Source organism: Ruditapes philippinarum, unplaced genomic scaffold (genome assembly GCF_026571515.1).
Source record: "Ruditapes philippinarum isolate M1 unplaced genomic scaffold, ASM2657151v2 ctg281_1_1_1_1, whole genome shotgun sequence".
Taxonomy (NCBI): Eukaryota; Metazoa; Mollusca; class Bivalvia; order Venerida; family Veneridae; genus Ruditapes; species Ruditapes philippinarum.
Window position 1 is genome coordinate 222,988 of NW_026851635.1, and position 16,938 is coordinate 239,925.

At 31.7% G+C, this 16,938-nt stretch overlaps 1 protein-coding gene across 2 annotated transcripts in view; it reads right to left on the reverse strand.

Annotated features, from left to right (window-relative positions):
• Positions 1–5,085: 5,085 nt before the first annotated feature.
• Positions 5,086–16,938, reverse strand: part of LOC132726151 (endoplasmic reticulum membrane sensor NFE2L1-like) — a 30,642-nt gene continuing 18,789 nt past the window's right edge. For both annotated transcript variants that reach the window (XM_060711523.1, XM_060711454.1), the window contains exons 4-10: positions 14,101–14,180; positions 13,814–13,942; positions 12,229–12,423; positions 11,481–11,745; positions 10,628–10,894; positions 9,868–9,965; positions 5,086–9,314 (exon numbers count right to left, since the gene is read on the reverse strand). In XM_060711523.1, coding sequence (XP_060567506.1) covers positions 8,472–9,314; positions 9,868–9,965; positions 10,628–10,894; positions 11,481–11,745; positions 12,229–12,423; positions 13,814–13,942; positions 14,101–14,180 — 1,877 coding nt within the window. In that variant the 3' untranslated portion in view covers positions 5,086–8,471. The remainder of the gene's footprint in view (positions 9,315–9,867; positions 9,966–10,627; positions 10,895–11,480; positions 11,746–12,228; positions 12,424–13,813; positions 13,943–14,100; positions 14,181–16,938) is intronic.

Below are 16,938 nucleotides of genomic sequence, written 5' to 3' on the forward strand. Positions count from 1 at the left end.
TTAAGAATGCCTGTCCGCAGTGTATTGATTTTGACATTTTCACATTTGAAGCATGTAGAACACATAACTTAGCAATGCACTGGTTTAGTAACCCCAGATTTGGCAGTGAGGTTTTCCTTGAGCTTTTAATGGCCACTGTTGATTCTGACAAAGTGGTATGCGAGGGTATTCACGCCATGACAGTGGCAGTTCTAGTTATATTTGTCGTTATCATTATTTTCGTCGTTATCATTATCTCCGACCTTATCATTATCTACGTTGTTATCAGTACCGTCGTTATCATTACTCTCGTCATCATCATCATATTCTTCGTCATCATCATATTCTTCGTCGTTAGCATTATCTTCGTCGTTATCAACATTATGGTCATCATATGAGTAAACAGCAAAATAGTCAGATACTGAATCTGTTAGTGGTCGAAATGATTGACTGAATACGTATGTCTCAACCTTAACCTATCTTAAATTGAAATATATATTTTTTAAATATTAAAATCCTTATAAATGCAGCAAGTTGACGGTTTAGTATCTTCTATAATGTGACAGCGTGTATGTATATCTAAGCATGTTGATCACAGCCTAACCGAGATTAGTGCACTGTGTACAACTAAAATAGGATGAATTAATCATTTTGAAAGATTTGCCATATGATAAGACACCATTGAATAACTCTAAAGAGGAACATGATTGTGATTCGGAAAAGATTTAAAACACGCCATTATTCTGGCAATGTCACAATCGGCAAACTTGCCCTGATGTCAAATTTCCCCCACTTCACGCTCAACTTTGTCAGTTTACATGTTTAGGAACGGCGATAAATGGCGATATCTCATGCAATCCTGGAATTTTAAACAATAGTATATGATAACCATCTCAGTTTTAGAACTGGCTTCCAATTTATCAAAGATGTCATTAGACAATTATACCGCCATACATTATTCAATGTCATCTTTTTATAACAGCAGAAGAGAATTAGAGCGAAGCCGTTCGCGATGTCGTGAAATAATAAAATTGATTTTAAAGTATGTAAATAATTAAGACCCGCCCTGAGGTACCTTGAAAATACCCGATTGTGATACATTAAAAGCGACAATAAAGTATCTTTTCCCGCTCATACCTCGTTTATCATTTGCTGTTTAAAAACTACCAACAAAAGAACGACAGAACCATGAAAATATATATATAAAGTATATTATACATTGTATATATATTTAAAAGTGTAACTAAATATGTATAAATTGGTGACAATTTCTTGATTTTCAATATATTTCTTTTGTATTAATTTGAGAAACCGTAATTGATACTTAATTGATACAAACATATTTCTGAAATGGATGAATACTTGGGTATTTCAACCAAAACGTATTTTTCAAGGGGTGTAAAGGTATTTATGGGTGACATATTATGTATACAGTCCAACCTGTTAACAAAGGCCAACCAGGCGGTGGTCTTTAACACATGTTTCACTGTATATTAAAGGAGCACTTTAAACAACCAGGAGTCGAATCTTAACTCTGAATTATAGGGAGCTTATATACATGTATAGTTACGAATATAATACAACATCATACAAAGATACTTCTTATATATAATAATGTGTCTGAAATATTAAAACTGTGTATAAATGTAAATGCATTAAAATACAAATCGTGGTGGTTTATTTATTTTGAGTAATGAACTTTTATAAAGCACTTATCAATTGTAACCAGGTCCATTTGAATACCAAAATATAAAAAAGTATAATTATGTTTAAACACAGCTTTTAATTGTGAAATAGAAATTTATTGTCACTTCGTTACCCAATCTGATACTTTATTACTCACATAAATAAATCACCATATATAAATGAACAAAAACTGTCTTAACAACTAAATATATTATAACAAAAACAAATAAAAACTTAAACTCTCAGTTGAATATTCGAACATTTTTCTTTTAATACATTGTAGCAAAAATGGACCAGCTATTGCATGGCTACAACAGGGAAATATTATAGTGTTCCTTGCTATAGATTTATACCTTTTGCCTTGTAATTCTAGTTTGATCAGATGGTAAATAACAAACTTTAATTGCATTTTCTATTTCATCTCACCGATCGAACAGTTCATAAATTGTATAAAGAGACAAAAAATACGCAAAAGATATCTATAAGATATTGGGAGATATTGCAAACAGAGAGGATAAAACCCGTCCAATTACATATCATCTGTTCAGCTAAACCCGTGTTTGGGTATTATTTTACCCTGCTGGTATTTTCTTAATGAACCTACAGACTTTGAATGCAAGTGTCACATCAGATAAGCTTGTCAAACAATATTTATATTCTATTCGTTAAAAAAAATAATCATGAACCTCGGTGCAAAACTTTTCCAGTATTTTAATGATCATATTTGAACAAACTTACCTGTCTATTGATCTGAGGAAATATTTGAATAACTGCACCCTGTCAATATGTATATCCGTTTGTTTATATTATTTAAACATGTTTTTTTTTTTGTGTTTTATCCTTTTATAGCATACTGTTATTTAACGCTTGTATGAATTATATAAACAAAGTGTAAAATAGACTTCATAAATGAGGCAAAAGCTATTTGATTTTTCTATTTGCTTTCCAATGGGAATCAATTTCTTATTACAAGTAAAAATTGATCCTGCGTGAACTTACATCTGATTATGTAACCGCTGCTTTTATGAAAACTAGTGGTTTTAAGCTGACCATCTGATTAGTACACTGACATTTGAGTATGTACTTTTATTGAATTCTGTTTGATATCATAAGAAAATTAATTTCAATTTTTCTGAGTACTAACTTTTTTTTCTAAGAACATTAATATCTCTGATTTGTCGGACTTGCAAAAGTGTTAGTCTAATTGTTGAATGTGAACGCTGGTTCGATCCCTAGCTGGGTGTTACAGAAAATCTTTATAAAAGTTCTAAAGTTCTTTTGAGACTTTGTCACTTTGCACACGCTTAATGGGGATGTACAAAAATAATTTCAGTCTAGTGTCAGTGTAATGTGACCTTGAGGTATAATGTCTACGGTATTCTTTTAAATGAAGCGGCACTCTAGTTAACACTCACACAATCCAGTCTTTTAAGTTCATAAATAATGGTCTGTCCGGGCCAACATCCAATGGTTTATGAGCTTTTTTACATAACCTTTGTTAAGTAGAGAAGGAACCTTTTTTATGTGAAAAAATAGATAGATACTTAATTTCCTTCAATGTACATGAAGAGCCACCTAAATATCAAAGAAAAAACCCACAAACCCATAACTATCTACGGACTTTAGTAGTAGGAAGGGGGTCGAATCCCAGAATGCGGCATATTGGATATAAACTCATTTATCAGATCCGTGATCTATTAATTCGTGTATATAAAATTTACGACATTTTCACACTACCCGCTACACTGGGTACTTTAGTGTGAAAAACGCCATAAAAACAGCTAAACTGATACACAATATATTATGGTCATACTGTTACGAACACCATGTTCACACATACTGGAATGACATGTCACACACATGCTTGTAATAACCAAAGATACATAAACAAAATCGTTCAACAAAGAAAGACAAAATCTCATTATCTCGACTAATATTACACTTAATATTAACAGTCTTTTATTATATTTTGTCAATTACAAATGTATCTTAAATGTGTGCACAACTATGGAAAGCGGTTCACACCAACAGGTAACACCCATATTTCACAGTATGTTCGACATTGTCCTATCTTGTAAACGACCCAACCGCGTAATCTTAATATTAAATGATCATGACGTGTATATATGTAGTTTTTATCTTTAAAAACACTTGAACCAATTTTTGTTTTGAAAATTAGGCCAATTGAACAATGCCTAGATCTCAAACTATACAGGAGACAAGAGCCAACTGGCAAACGGTCAATGATTCTTTTTCAGATAATCTGTCAAAAAAGACGCTATGAAAAAAGCATATGTATGTTAGAGGCATTTAATTGCTTTTATCAATAAACATCTTATCAATTTTCAAATAAAACCTCGTTTTATCAGCTGTTTAAATCTATATTCAGTAAACATAAGACAAATTCGGATAATCCCCCAATACTTTAAAACTCAAACTCATAAATTTTACGGAGCGGTTTTAATATCCGCTAAACTTCTTAATTAAACATCTCAATATTTTAACGGCACAATAGCGTCTCTATGTTCAATTTAAATTTATGTAACAGTCCAAGTATTGAATATTTATTCAGCCTTCTAAATGGGAAAAGCTTTTTATATAGTATTTGTTTAGTGAATAGCTGGGTTTAAAGAGCTATTAATGATTCTCGACGATAGAAACTTTATAGTATACTGTATATCGCTAGTGTTAAATAATTGTGTTCGAACGATTTTCATACCATTGTCTCCACGAGATTCTAGGCTATTGAACCTGCACAGTATACAAATATGTCCGTGTTAAAATTTCTTCATAAAACTTTTACTAAAAATTGCATCTAAAAACGGTAATCATTTACTGAAGTTTATATTACAATGTATATTTAGCCTTTCAACAGATTATATACATGCGACCAATGCAGACCAAAACCGCGCCGTATTTTGAAACGATTAATGGTTTGGTATTTATGGTTTTGTAAGGAGTTTAAGATGGACAAGTCCTTTTGAATTATTTAGTATGATAAACGGTATGTATACATGGCAGCACATAAGAAATATAATTTAACTCATTTACCATCAGCTGACTTCTTTTAATGACAGTAATAAAACTCCGTTGGTTCGGTCCTCGGGTATGTTAGAGACTCTATCAATGCTTTAATGGTGATAGTTCTAGGTGTGATAGTTTTAGGTCTTGTCATTTGAGCATGGAATTCAGTAAAGCAGCACTATAATTGGGCAATGTAATCACTGCAAAATCAAACATGGACAGAACAGACCTGTTATTTCTTTGGTTTGCACACTGCATACAACAAAGTTGTTGAATATACCAGTACTATATGTACGTCAAAACATTACAGATTCTATAAGCCGAAACAACTTGACTGAAAAACAGGGAGTATTTTTGTAAACAATATAAATTACTAATACAAAACAAGTATTAATATAATTTGATATTTTTTTTATTTCATCATAATATATAGTATTCACAAAAACAGTAACAGTAATAACGGAGGAGAGATAGAACGCCTCTTTAACAAACATGCAAAACATAAAAAATAGAAACCAAGGCTATTGCAATTCTGTTTTATAAATTACACATCTCTCATTTGTCTCGTGTAGCGAGATTCATGAAATGTAAATCAAAATATATACTAATGTTGACAATGATTAAACTGACAAAAAGTTGTCTCTTATAAAACAGTACTTGAAAAAAAAACCCAATGTTTTTGACTTTATTATAATACATGTATACTGAAATATTCAGTACTTCAGCTGAATTTGTCTTCTTTTGGCAAAGAAACATTTCAGATTTAATAGTAACTAATCTCTGTTTTAACATACAATTAAAACATTATTGTAAGAAGTACTTGATTTAAATCAAAATATAGTACATAGAAGAAACAAAGAACATAATATTCTCTCTATTGTTCAACCTATAAAATCTTAAATTTCTTTTAAATTTACAAAAGAACAAATTTACAAATAATGCTTTTTTTCATTTACTAAAATGATTTACAATGAAACTATAGTTTCAGCAAAGCCTAGTATTTTGAGTAAAATAACAAGCTTTTATTACGAGAAACAAAATTTTGCACTAAAATTTGAGAGCATTTACAATTATTAGGTAATAATGTATGGAAAGTAGCTTTTTCGAAAGGTATTTTCTGTAATTATATAAAATCCATAAATTTTCAAATTAAACACCAGATGTTTCATATTGAAATAGAAGTGTCTATGGAAGAAATCGAAAGATGACAGTTAAAACCTTAAATAAAACAGTTTTTGATTTAAAATTTACCGGGTTATATTCAATAAAATATTAAGACTTTTATTTTCTTAACATTTTTTTGTTGATGAATCTAATACTACTGAACTTTAACAGGGAATAAAAACGTCAAAATTACAGTAACTGTTGTATTTAAACATTTTATCAAATGTTTTATCAATAGGTAAAATGTAGGGAGAACCCATGCATGCGTATAAAGTTTTATGATTTGCAGTATTATGATATGGGTTGTAAATATAAAGATGGCGTGACAGGAGAAAATATCAGACTGCATGGATTTCAACATTATGCATAGAAATGAGTTTATATAAAAATGATGTATCTTGTAGTGTTATAGGGTCAATTCTGAGTCACCAAATTCTCCCTTATTTAGATAAATCTCCCATTATCAAAACAGATTTTTCTTGTAAAAAAACAACAGTTTTATATCTATGACACACACTGTATGTTTTATGTGAAATTAGAAAATTTGGATATAAAATTTCATTGTTAGAGTAATCTCAGTATTTATTATGCATACAAAAATATAGGCTGCTGTATCAAATTTAGCAATTAATTTCTTTATTGATGTATCAATGTCCAAAATGTGATGTTTTTCCCCTTACACGCTTGAAATAAATTTTAAACGGGTGAACTATTGCTAAGATAAGGTTATATAAAAAGTCTTCAGTATCTAAAACAGCAATATTTTATATCTGAAAACACGTTACTGCCAGAGCTGTTTCTTTAAATACAAAATTATATCTTTTATTATATAGATTGCTGGATAATAGAAGCTTCACACAACTGATATTCTATAACTTGCATGCCGGGCCTAAACTTACTTTCTTTGTTTTCTCCTAATTAGGTGTATATTGTATCATTATTTATATGAAAAAGTCAATGAATTGTATATCATATCTAAATTAAACGGAGCATATTTTCCCAAGTGTATTTCCATAAACTCAAACAATTATTGAAATCAACAAAGGCCATCAATATTTCATGTTAACCAGGTTTGAATTTCTGCCAAACAATGTTTAAACACAAAAATCAACAATTTTCAATATACAACAATTAACAGTATCTACACAACAGCCTTTCATGATTAATTTACATGTCAGTATTACTTTGTTTTCTTTGAAACTGCATATAGAGGAGAAATAGAGATATCCAGTATTGATTAAAAATTCCGCATTAAAAATCTTGATTTCTCATTTATCTACATACATGCTATAGTGTGTCACAAGACTGCAATAGAAAAGGAAAAATACGAGAACTCACACAACATACTTTCCATATACACTACAAACATAAAAACAACATTTGTAGATATTATATGCAAGGAAATTTTCCCAAATTTACTTTTTTATGAAATAGTTATATTTACAGTACAAGTTTTTTTTGCATATAATTTTGTATATAAATTAGATAAAGATATTATTTAGATCCGTACAGAAAGTTTTGTACTGAAAAGCTGAATAAATGAGTGTTAACAATGGATATGGAATGTTTTACTAACTTATATTTGAAATGCAGAAGAATTTTCTTTTTTTTTCTTTTTGACAAAAAGTAAGTTATTTATTTCGATAAATAACTACAAACATTAAGAAAGAAACCATTGAAAGCCTGGTTTTCCATTTGTAAAATCTTATGAAAATCCCTTGCATGTGTCATAAGTGCTGTATATGCATCAGATGATGATTTAACTAATGGAATGTTTTGACAATTGAAAGTAAATGTTTTTGCAGCATATTTATCCCTGAAAATTTGTAAGGAAAGAGAAATGACAAAACTGAACTCTTTGTGTTCAAAAGCAAATAAATAGGATGACAAAAAACAAATGCAATATCTTTCCTTACAGAAGTAGATGTTCAATATCTGGAAATTAAAACTCATTGCTGTAACAAATGTTAAGGAAATTTCATGACATGCGCAGGAATATTAGATGACCATATATGGAAATTTCTGAAATTTCAATGCCTGTAACAAGTTACAGTAGTACAGGAAGAAATATGCACAATATGTTTTATGATTTCAAGAGCAGCATAGAAAACATGATACGAAATGAAATGAAAGTTAATAATGTATCCATGGCGATAGTGAATGTAAAAAACAAAGCATCATTTCTAGCAATCAGAAAGAAAAAAACACGCAAAATTGAGAAAGGCTTTAAATGATATGTTAATAATAAACTAAAACATCTACAATGAAATGCAAAAAATGTTTTTAGACTGATTCACAGTTCTTAGCACTTAATATTAACAAGTTGTTACAACTAACTTGTCCTCTAAACAAACAAAATAATGGAAATCTTAGCATATCGTTGTCTAGCACCCTGAAAGAAACCCATTCTTTTTTAGAAATATTCCTATCGAAAGAGTTATCAACAAACCTGACATATACCTTGTACAAATATATCACCAATAAATATGTACACGTGTAATTTGTCTCTATTTAACCCAATGCTGCATAACTACAGGAATAATTTAAGCACTTCAATTGCTCAATATTAATCACAATTGTCTTGATTTTTTTATCACTTAAATGCTTTCAGTATTCATTCACTTCCGTTCTTCTTTTCGTTTCTTACTATGTTCATCTTCTGTTGTGTAATTTCGGGGCACTAGAAAAACATCACCATCGTTGGACTGTTGTAGTGAAAAACGCGCAGGATCATAAGGCTGCCCGTGGTCATCCCGTAACGAGTGAAATATTTCTGAATACAAAAGTCCCAACTTTTCTTTCATTTCTCTCGTTTGCTTATCCATCATATGACGCTCATGTAACAACTTGTCTCTAAATTTTTCCATTGAGGTCATTTCGTCCTCTAAATGCTCTATAACCCCTATCTTCCTTTTACGGCAATTTTGCGCAGCCACTTTATTTTTACCCCTTCTACGTATGTCTCTGATAAGTTGTAACTGTTGGTCATTAAACTTGTGACGTGTTAACATTTCGTTGAATTCCTCGACTGGTGAATTGACAATTTGATCAACAGAAAATGGGACTTTCAGTTCCATAATTCTCTTATGGTCTTTAGATTGTGGCCCTTTATGCCTACCCTCTTTATTATTGTTATACCCATTCTTTTTAGAATAGTCTTTAGGTTCTGCCCCAGGTTTGAGCGGGTATGTATGATTGTGGTTTATATGACCCTGACCTCCGGGACTGAAACAACCCCCACCATTACTCTGGCTAAAGTGGCCGCTGCCACCAGTATCGTTGGATGATGAACTGAAGTTGGAACCGTTACTTTCGCCACCACTACTGTAACTGCATGAGTTACCATATTTGAAATCATCAGGGTCATACTTTGACGTTTTTGGAAATTGTGAAGCCTCATGGCCACCAGTGGCTCCCTCTAGACCATCATAAGGAGAAAGAGCACTGTCACTGAAATCATTCTGAAAACAACAACAATAAATTTAAGATATTTGTTGATATATATTCAAATAAATGGATATATGAAGGACAAAATACTTTAAAAAAAAAAAACATCCTTTCAGTGCATGTTTTATCAATACCATTTGCAATGATGACATATAACATGCAATACTAAATAATATTTCTTGAATATAAATGGCTTGAATTTCAATAAGGCCTTGGGCACACAATATGCTACCTCAAACATTACAAAACTGACTCTGTCCATTGATTATGACACTGTTGTAAATAGAATAAGACCAACAAAACATACAGAAAATCTACTTTTTTATTCTGTCACAGTTCTCTACTGCAAGACCAAGACTCAAAAATCACGGACTACTGTGGAATTCAATGTATGCGAAACCATAATTAAAATGCTTTATTTGCAAGTTTGCCCACTAATTACACTCAGAATTTCATTCGCTACTTTATAAGCTACAGACAACATTGCTTTAAAAATATCATATATAAAAAGGCAATAACCATTTCCTGGTTCATCATAAAAGGAATGTATATGTTAATATAAGTTACCATATCAGGTGACGTGTCACTCTGGCTACCCATGGACACAGCGGAGTCACTGCTGGCATCATCACCACCATAGCCTCCTGTAGGAGTCGGAGTCACTGCTAGAGAAAAGAAATCAAAACATGTCCACATTCAAAATGTCAATTCATATGATTAATTACCTTATGATTTATTAATGAATACTGTCTATTGTTTGGTATGAATTTTAAATCAACTAAGCATATGTAATGAATTGCATTTGCTTGTAACATTTTGCACCCTAAATGTTTTGTCACCCAGGTAAACAATTAATAATTATGTTATTACATAATATCTAATATCAAGTTTGATTTTCAGTCAAGGAAAACAAACGAAAACAACCTAATGTCATATTAAAATCTCACAATAATAAGAGTTACAACGACTTTCTCTTCTCATTGGTTTAATTTAAACATATTTATTTTAGCCTGATTGCAAAACAAGTTCTTACAACTTATATTAATCACTTTCAAATCCGCTTCCTGGAACCAACCAGTACTGGGATCATATGAAGAAACATGGTCATGACCCGATTAGGGGTCAAACCCATGATCCATGAGTTGAGAGACAGACAGCCGAACCACTAGGCCACCACCCCCTTTAAATCTCTTCTAATTGAGATTTCATTTACAAACAAGCTGATAGCCTATTTGTTCATCAGTATATGAAACATACATTCTTGTTTCTTTTTTTTTTGTTGGTCGTAAATTTTGTCCATTTGTTAAAAGATAACATTTGAACATACCATCAGTGAGGCCCATCTCTGAGAAATTAATGTCTTCAAGTTCATCTTCAGTAATTAGGTCGGGCAAGAGTTCATCCACATCATCAATTGGATCCTCGGGCTCGTTCAAGTCTGATGTGATGTTGGGGAAAATCAAGTCCCCGCAGCTCTCCCAGTCTAATGAACCCATGCCACTACCTGATGGCATGCTGGAGTTAAAGTTCTCCCCACACGGTGACATCATGCCTGAACTATGAGGTGGTGATCTATGACATTGAGATACCATACCTGTAATATATAAAATATATCTTCATAATTGTTGAGATTAGATAAGAAACACAAAAACATCAAAATGTGACTTGTCCTATGTAGAAAGTACAAGTGAATCACTAAATTTTGGACATAGTTGCACTTAGTTTCTGAATTTCTGAGCTATGTGTATATCAAATTACCCCCAAAAGTTTTTGGACAGGGTTTTTATTTTTATATGAGGTGACAGATGTGGCAATGAAAACAACCAATCTGGCCAAGGGTCAAGGGGGCATTTTAATCTACAAGTTGAAAATACAACAGATTTTTAACTGATGATATGGATTGCAATCTGTTTATAATGAAACCCTGTTTTAAATGACTTATTTGTTGCAAGAAAATCATTTACTTACTGATTATATTATAATCACTTCAAATAAACATTAGAGCTTACAGACTTATGTGAGAGGCCCTTTTTCTCCCCATCAGTTTTGCAACATAGCGTGAAAGACAATCTAATACTGCATTTTCTGTCTCTTTTATTGGGAGAAAAGGGAAAAACATCTTGAAATTTTTCATAAGAAAATCTTCGCTATAGAGCTGTCAACAAAAAAAACAAACTTACCAGAATTATTAAAAGTTACATTGCCATTCATTGGTGCAGGAGTTGGCATGGTGGCATTTTGGATCAACATGGAACTTGTATTTTGCATTGCCGGCATTCCTGAATTTGGCACGGTTCCATTCATTAGTCTTTGGTTTGCGTTAGCCAGGCGAGACTGGTTATTTGGCGGCAGGTCGAGGATGTTCACTAGATCCTGCCAGGTGGCTTCCAGGCTACTCTGACGGGGATAATTCTGGCCTTGCTGTTGTTGAGTTTGGGACATATTCTGAAGATGTAAATTAACAAAGCAAACTCAAAATATGTTTGTTCTAGTTCTTACATATAATATAAATATTATGTTAATAGCCAATAAATGTTAACATTCTTGCTTACAAAGACACAATAAGTATAAAGTGGTCGTGTGGCAAAGTGGGTAACACCTGTATTAAGTGGTTGTGTCAGGGGCAAACTGTCGTTATCTCAACAGGGTTTTACGCGACACAGAATTCTGCGTCCCTATATGCATAAATTTTGACATGTACGCATATAAGTTATCTACTTGCGTCAAGGCTCAAGCAAGAAATATTACACTCATTGCTAAGTATTTAAAGGTTCCAGGAACAAATATAGACTTACAGCTCCCTACAAAATCAAACAAACTAAGCATAAGGTATAATGGGTATAAGACCTTATAAGGGTGCTTCTTCTAACAAATAACGTATCCAAATTTCGCAAAAAAAAAATCACAATTTTAATCTTGACAACCTACCTGAATGTGAGTGTAGTTATGTTGTTGATGGTTGGTGAAGTTGCCTGTGTTGTTATACTGTTGTTGTTGTGATTGATGGAATGCCTGGCCCATGTTACATTGAACAGGTTGTTGTTGTTGAGGATGTGGCCCATATGTCATGTTACTGTTGTTGAGTTGCTGATTGTATTGTCCCATGTTGGCATTATATACCGGCTGAAATAATTAACATTTATATAAAAACAACATTAATATCTGTATGTTAACTGAGGTTTTTTGACATGACGGGACTGGAAATATTTTTTTGAGATTATAACTCCATCTGATGTAGGTCTATACCAACAATTTATGTGCAAAATTTCAGATCATTAGCTCGCTTTGTTTTTCCAGAATAATTGTTTTAATTGTCAAAAATGACCTAAAATTGAAAAGCGTTTAAATGCTTTTCACTCAAATCGGACATACGATTTTCAGTGTATTTCTAGGTATATTTCTTAATGATCTTGTGTATATAATTCCGTTTCAGGTGCACCAGTTGATCTATGTGAGAAGTTAAAATTTTATGGTTTTTGGCTTATAAACCTCAGTGGAGTTCCTTTAAGTATACAAGTCATAAGGAACCACTTTTATAACAACAATAATACAAATGAAATAATCTAGTAACAAAGGTTGGACTAAGGACATATTTACTCAAATCTGAATTTCATATGACATAATTTGATAAAAGAAAATTATAAAGGTGACAACAGTCTAAAATTTCCACCTTTAACATTCACTTTTTTCTTATCTTTATGATTAAAATCTTTAATGACTTTTCCATACTTTTAAACAATAAAAAAGGCATGAAACATGAGTCATTTTGACTGAAAACCTCCCATTATGTCTTTTTTAGACCTGTACTTCCTTTATGAAATATAAGAAAAAAATGAGAAGATTTTTTGAGTCTAAATTTTAACAAGGAGTCATACAAAAATACCAGGTAGGTCTTTTTTGTGTGATTTTCACATGAACAAAAGCAGAATGTTTGGTCATACAAACGGTTTCTATTCCCTTAAAGGTCAGATACAGACAAATATCTGTTGCAGGAAAAAAAACTGCCACATCCTCCAATTTGTACAGCCCATAAAATTTAAAACAAAAAAACCAAACTTCAGAGTTGCGATACTTTTTGCTACGAAATTTTGTCCTTTAATTATGCGTCATCTTTTCTTTGCTGTGAGAAAAAAACTACATCAATAACTAAAATGGGTTCATTGAACATCACTCTTACTTTAAATAAAGCTTAGATGTATAAAAATTTCAATGTCATATTGCCCCACCAACGCCTATCTGTTAATGGATGTAAAGACTGACAGGTAAACAATTGTGCATTCATACAGACTTGGTAAAAAAAATTCTTCATAATTTGACATCATAACTGATTGATTAGTCATAATAATTAATACCAATCACTATGATTTAATTGGATGTGAAACTGCCATTAGCCATGCATGAAAGGCAATTTACATTCCACAAAACATGTTTTGAAATTGAACTTTTTGTGGTTGTTTCAATATTCAAAATGTTAACTTTTTTGTATCCTTCTTTTCACCTGCATGTTACTAACCTGTGGTGGGTGTTGATGGATGGACTGGGGTCCCTGATACTGGGGTGGGGGTGGGGCTACAGAGTAATTGTTGTTCTCCTGGGGCATACCATCTCCCATCATAGGTATGCTGTCAAAACTTGACATGAACTGAAATATTAACCCACAAAATTTAAAATATTATCAAAATGTTTTAAGATACAGAGTTTAATGAATATCAAACATCACTTTCAGTAGAGATTTAGATTGTATTAAAAGAAAAGAAACTTTCTATTTATATACAGGAGAAAATAAATAGTTAAACTGACCTGCTCCGGACCATTTCCAACATTGGAAATTTCTGGTGCTGGAGGGGGTACTTGAGAACCACCCATTGGAACCCACTCTCCTGAAATATACAGAGCGCAAAACTTTGTTTAAAAATAAATTTACAAGGATACTTTGCCATCTTAATTACAGCTTATCTACTCCTATCAAAGAGAAACATTTCAAAAGTTATGGTGTATGTTTTGGCCATAATTACATATATATTTGGTATGTGTATGTTTTGGCCATAATTTCATATATATATATATTTGGTATATGTATTTTGACAGAAAGCGTTCATACCCATTTTTGTTTCAAATTATCTGAGCTACTTGTCAATCTATCCTAAAACAGTATCTAACAATCTGGCTATGCAGCATGCAAACCCATTGCAAACCCATCTTTCAGTGATTAGCCTTCAAAGTCTGGCATGTACACAATAGGCATATTTTTTTTTTATCATTCAAGAAATCTTACAAAATATGTTATATGACCACATACTATTAAACACATTATAAAATTATGGAAAGGGAAACATAAATAATTCAATTTATTTGCATTCTCTCCTTAATTTCAAATTCTACTGATCCACTCACATGCTACTGATCCCACTGAACAAAGATATTAAACTTTAAAACAGAGCTCAAGGGAGATTCCCACTCATGACTAGGCAATTCAACGCTACATTCCCTGCGGGTCTTAACCACAACCCATAAATCAGGAGACATAAAACCTACAGAGTGTAAACCTTCGGATGACCAAGTCATCACAATAATTGGTTGATGTTAATGCATTCTAGATCAGATAATAGCTGTATATCTTTAAATCTGGTAAGTACGGACCAGTTATTTGATTGACAGTTAACCTGTATTAGTACAGTCCTTGTTAATACAGAAATAGACAGATTGTCAAACTTTTGTGATCTGAAATCAAAGCAAGATTACATTTTCATTGCAGGAATTCTATAGAATTGATAATAAATCAGAAATAAGGCAAGCCCCTCCCCCCCAGATTTTTGTGTTTTGTTTTTACTCTTTCTTTCATCAAGTCCTTGGGTGGCCTAATTATGTCAGCAATTAATTGCTTTGCTTTTTTTTCTTGTAAAATGTTTGTATAGATTTTTTTGCAAGTTTCTTGTCTACAAAACTATATTTTGTTATTGGCGACGCCGGTGAGCGGCGTCGTCTATTATGGAACGCTTTTTATTTTTGCCTATGGAAGGAGCTGTTATTATTAGCAGTTAATTTCATGTTGTGTTAATTAGTTTTATTTTGATTCGTAAAAATCAAGTAAACAAATGTGTTATTATATTTGTATTTAATAACTTTTTATAAAAAGCATGTGCATTGTGATATTATTTTCACGAAATTTCAGGTTAAGTTTAACAGCTTGTATAATTACTAAAATACTTACAAACTACACAGAAAATTTCATCACTAAAATTTGTACTCGCTTGAAAGATAAAAAGAGTTCAGATGAAAAATGAAAGATAATTTTTGTGGTAAGTATGTATTAAAAAGTAAATTACAGGCTTTTAACAGCTACAAATTTAATTTCTACTTAAGCCAAATTTATTATTTCCACAACAGTCATCTTTATTTATATCACTTACAGATCAAAGGTATGCCATTATTAAATTGTCTGTTTTAAATTGAATTTTGTGTTCAATTTATACTGGAAATTACTAAAAGTAAATGAAAAAGTCTATCAAAATCAAATAGTTCTCTAGTAACAGTGTAAGAAATTAGGATTTGAATTGACTAGGCTGGTTGGACTGCCAGATTGGAATATTCACTAGCCCAAAAGACATTTCACTAGCACGATTCATTTGTTCAAAACAGTTGTTTATATTGCCTCTGAAATTACAGTAGCCTGGTCGGGCTTGTTACTGTGAAAAGTTGGTAGCCCAAATAGAAATTTAGTAGTCAGGGACTATCGGACTACTGCTAATTTCGAACACTGTAGTAAACAAGAGGGCCATGATGGCCCAAAGTCGCTCACCTGTATATAGGCCCCCCGGAGCGGGGCCAGTTTAAACCCCAGGGCTTTTATTTGAACAAACTTGGTTGACACCCATTAGAAGATGTTTCATGCTAAACATCTAAGGTCTAGCTTATTGGGTTTTCTAAAAGAAGATTTTTTATGTCTATATATATATATATATATATATATAAATATATATGTATACATATTATATATATATATATATATATATATATATGTGTGTGTGTATATATATATATATATATATATATATATATATATATATATATATATATATATATACACAATATTGGTTCCTTACATATATATATATACATATATATATATATATATAAGATATATATATATAATATTTATATATATATAATATGTATATATATATATATATATGTATGTATATATATAATATGTATATATCTAAAAAAAAAGTCGAGGTAATGAATGACCCCGGGGCGGGGCCAATTTTGACCCCAGGGCTCTTATTTGAACGAACATGGTAGACATTCATTAGAACATGTTTCATGCTAAATATCTTAGCTCTAGCTCTTTGGGTTCTTTCAAAGAAATTTTTTTTAGTTTTACTATATGCATATAGGGAAAATCAATGACCCCCTGGGGCGGGGCCAATTTTGACCCCAGTGCTTTTATTTGAACAAACTTGGTAGACACCCATTAGAAGATGTTTTATGCTAAATATCTTAGCTCTAGCTCTTTGGGTTCTTTAAAAGAAGATTTTTTAAGTTTTTACTATATACATATAAGGAAAATCAATGACCCCCAGGGCGGGGCCGATTTTAATTCTAGGAACAAAATTTGAACAACTTTGGTTTTGGATC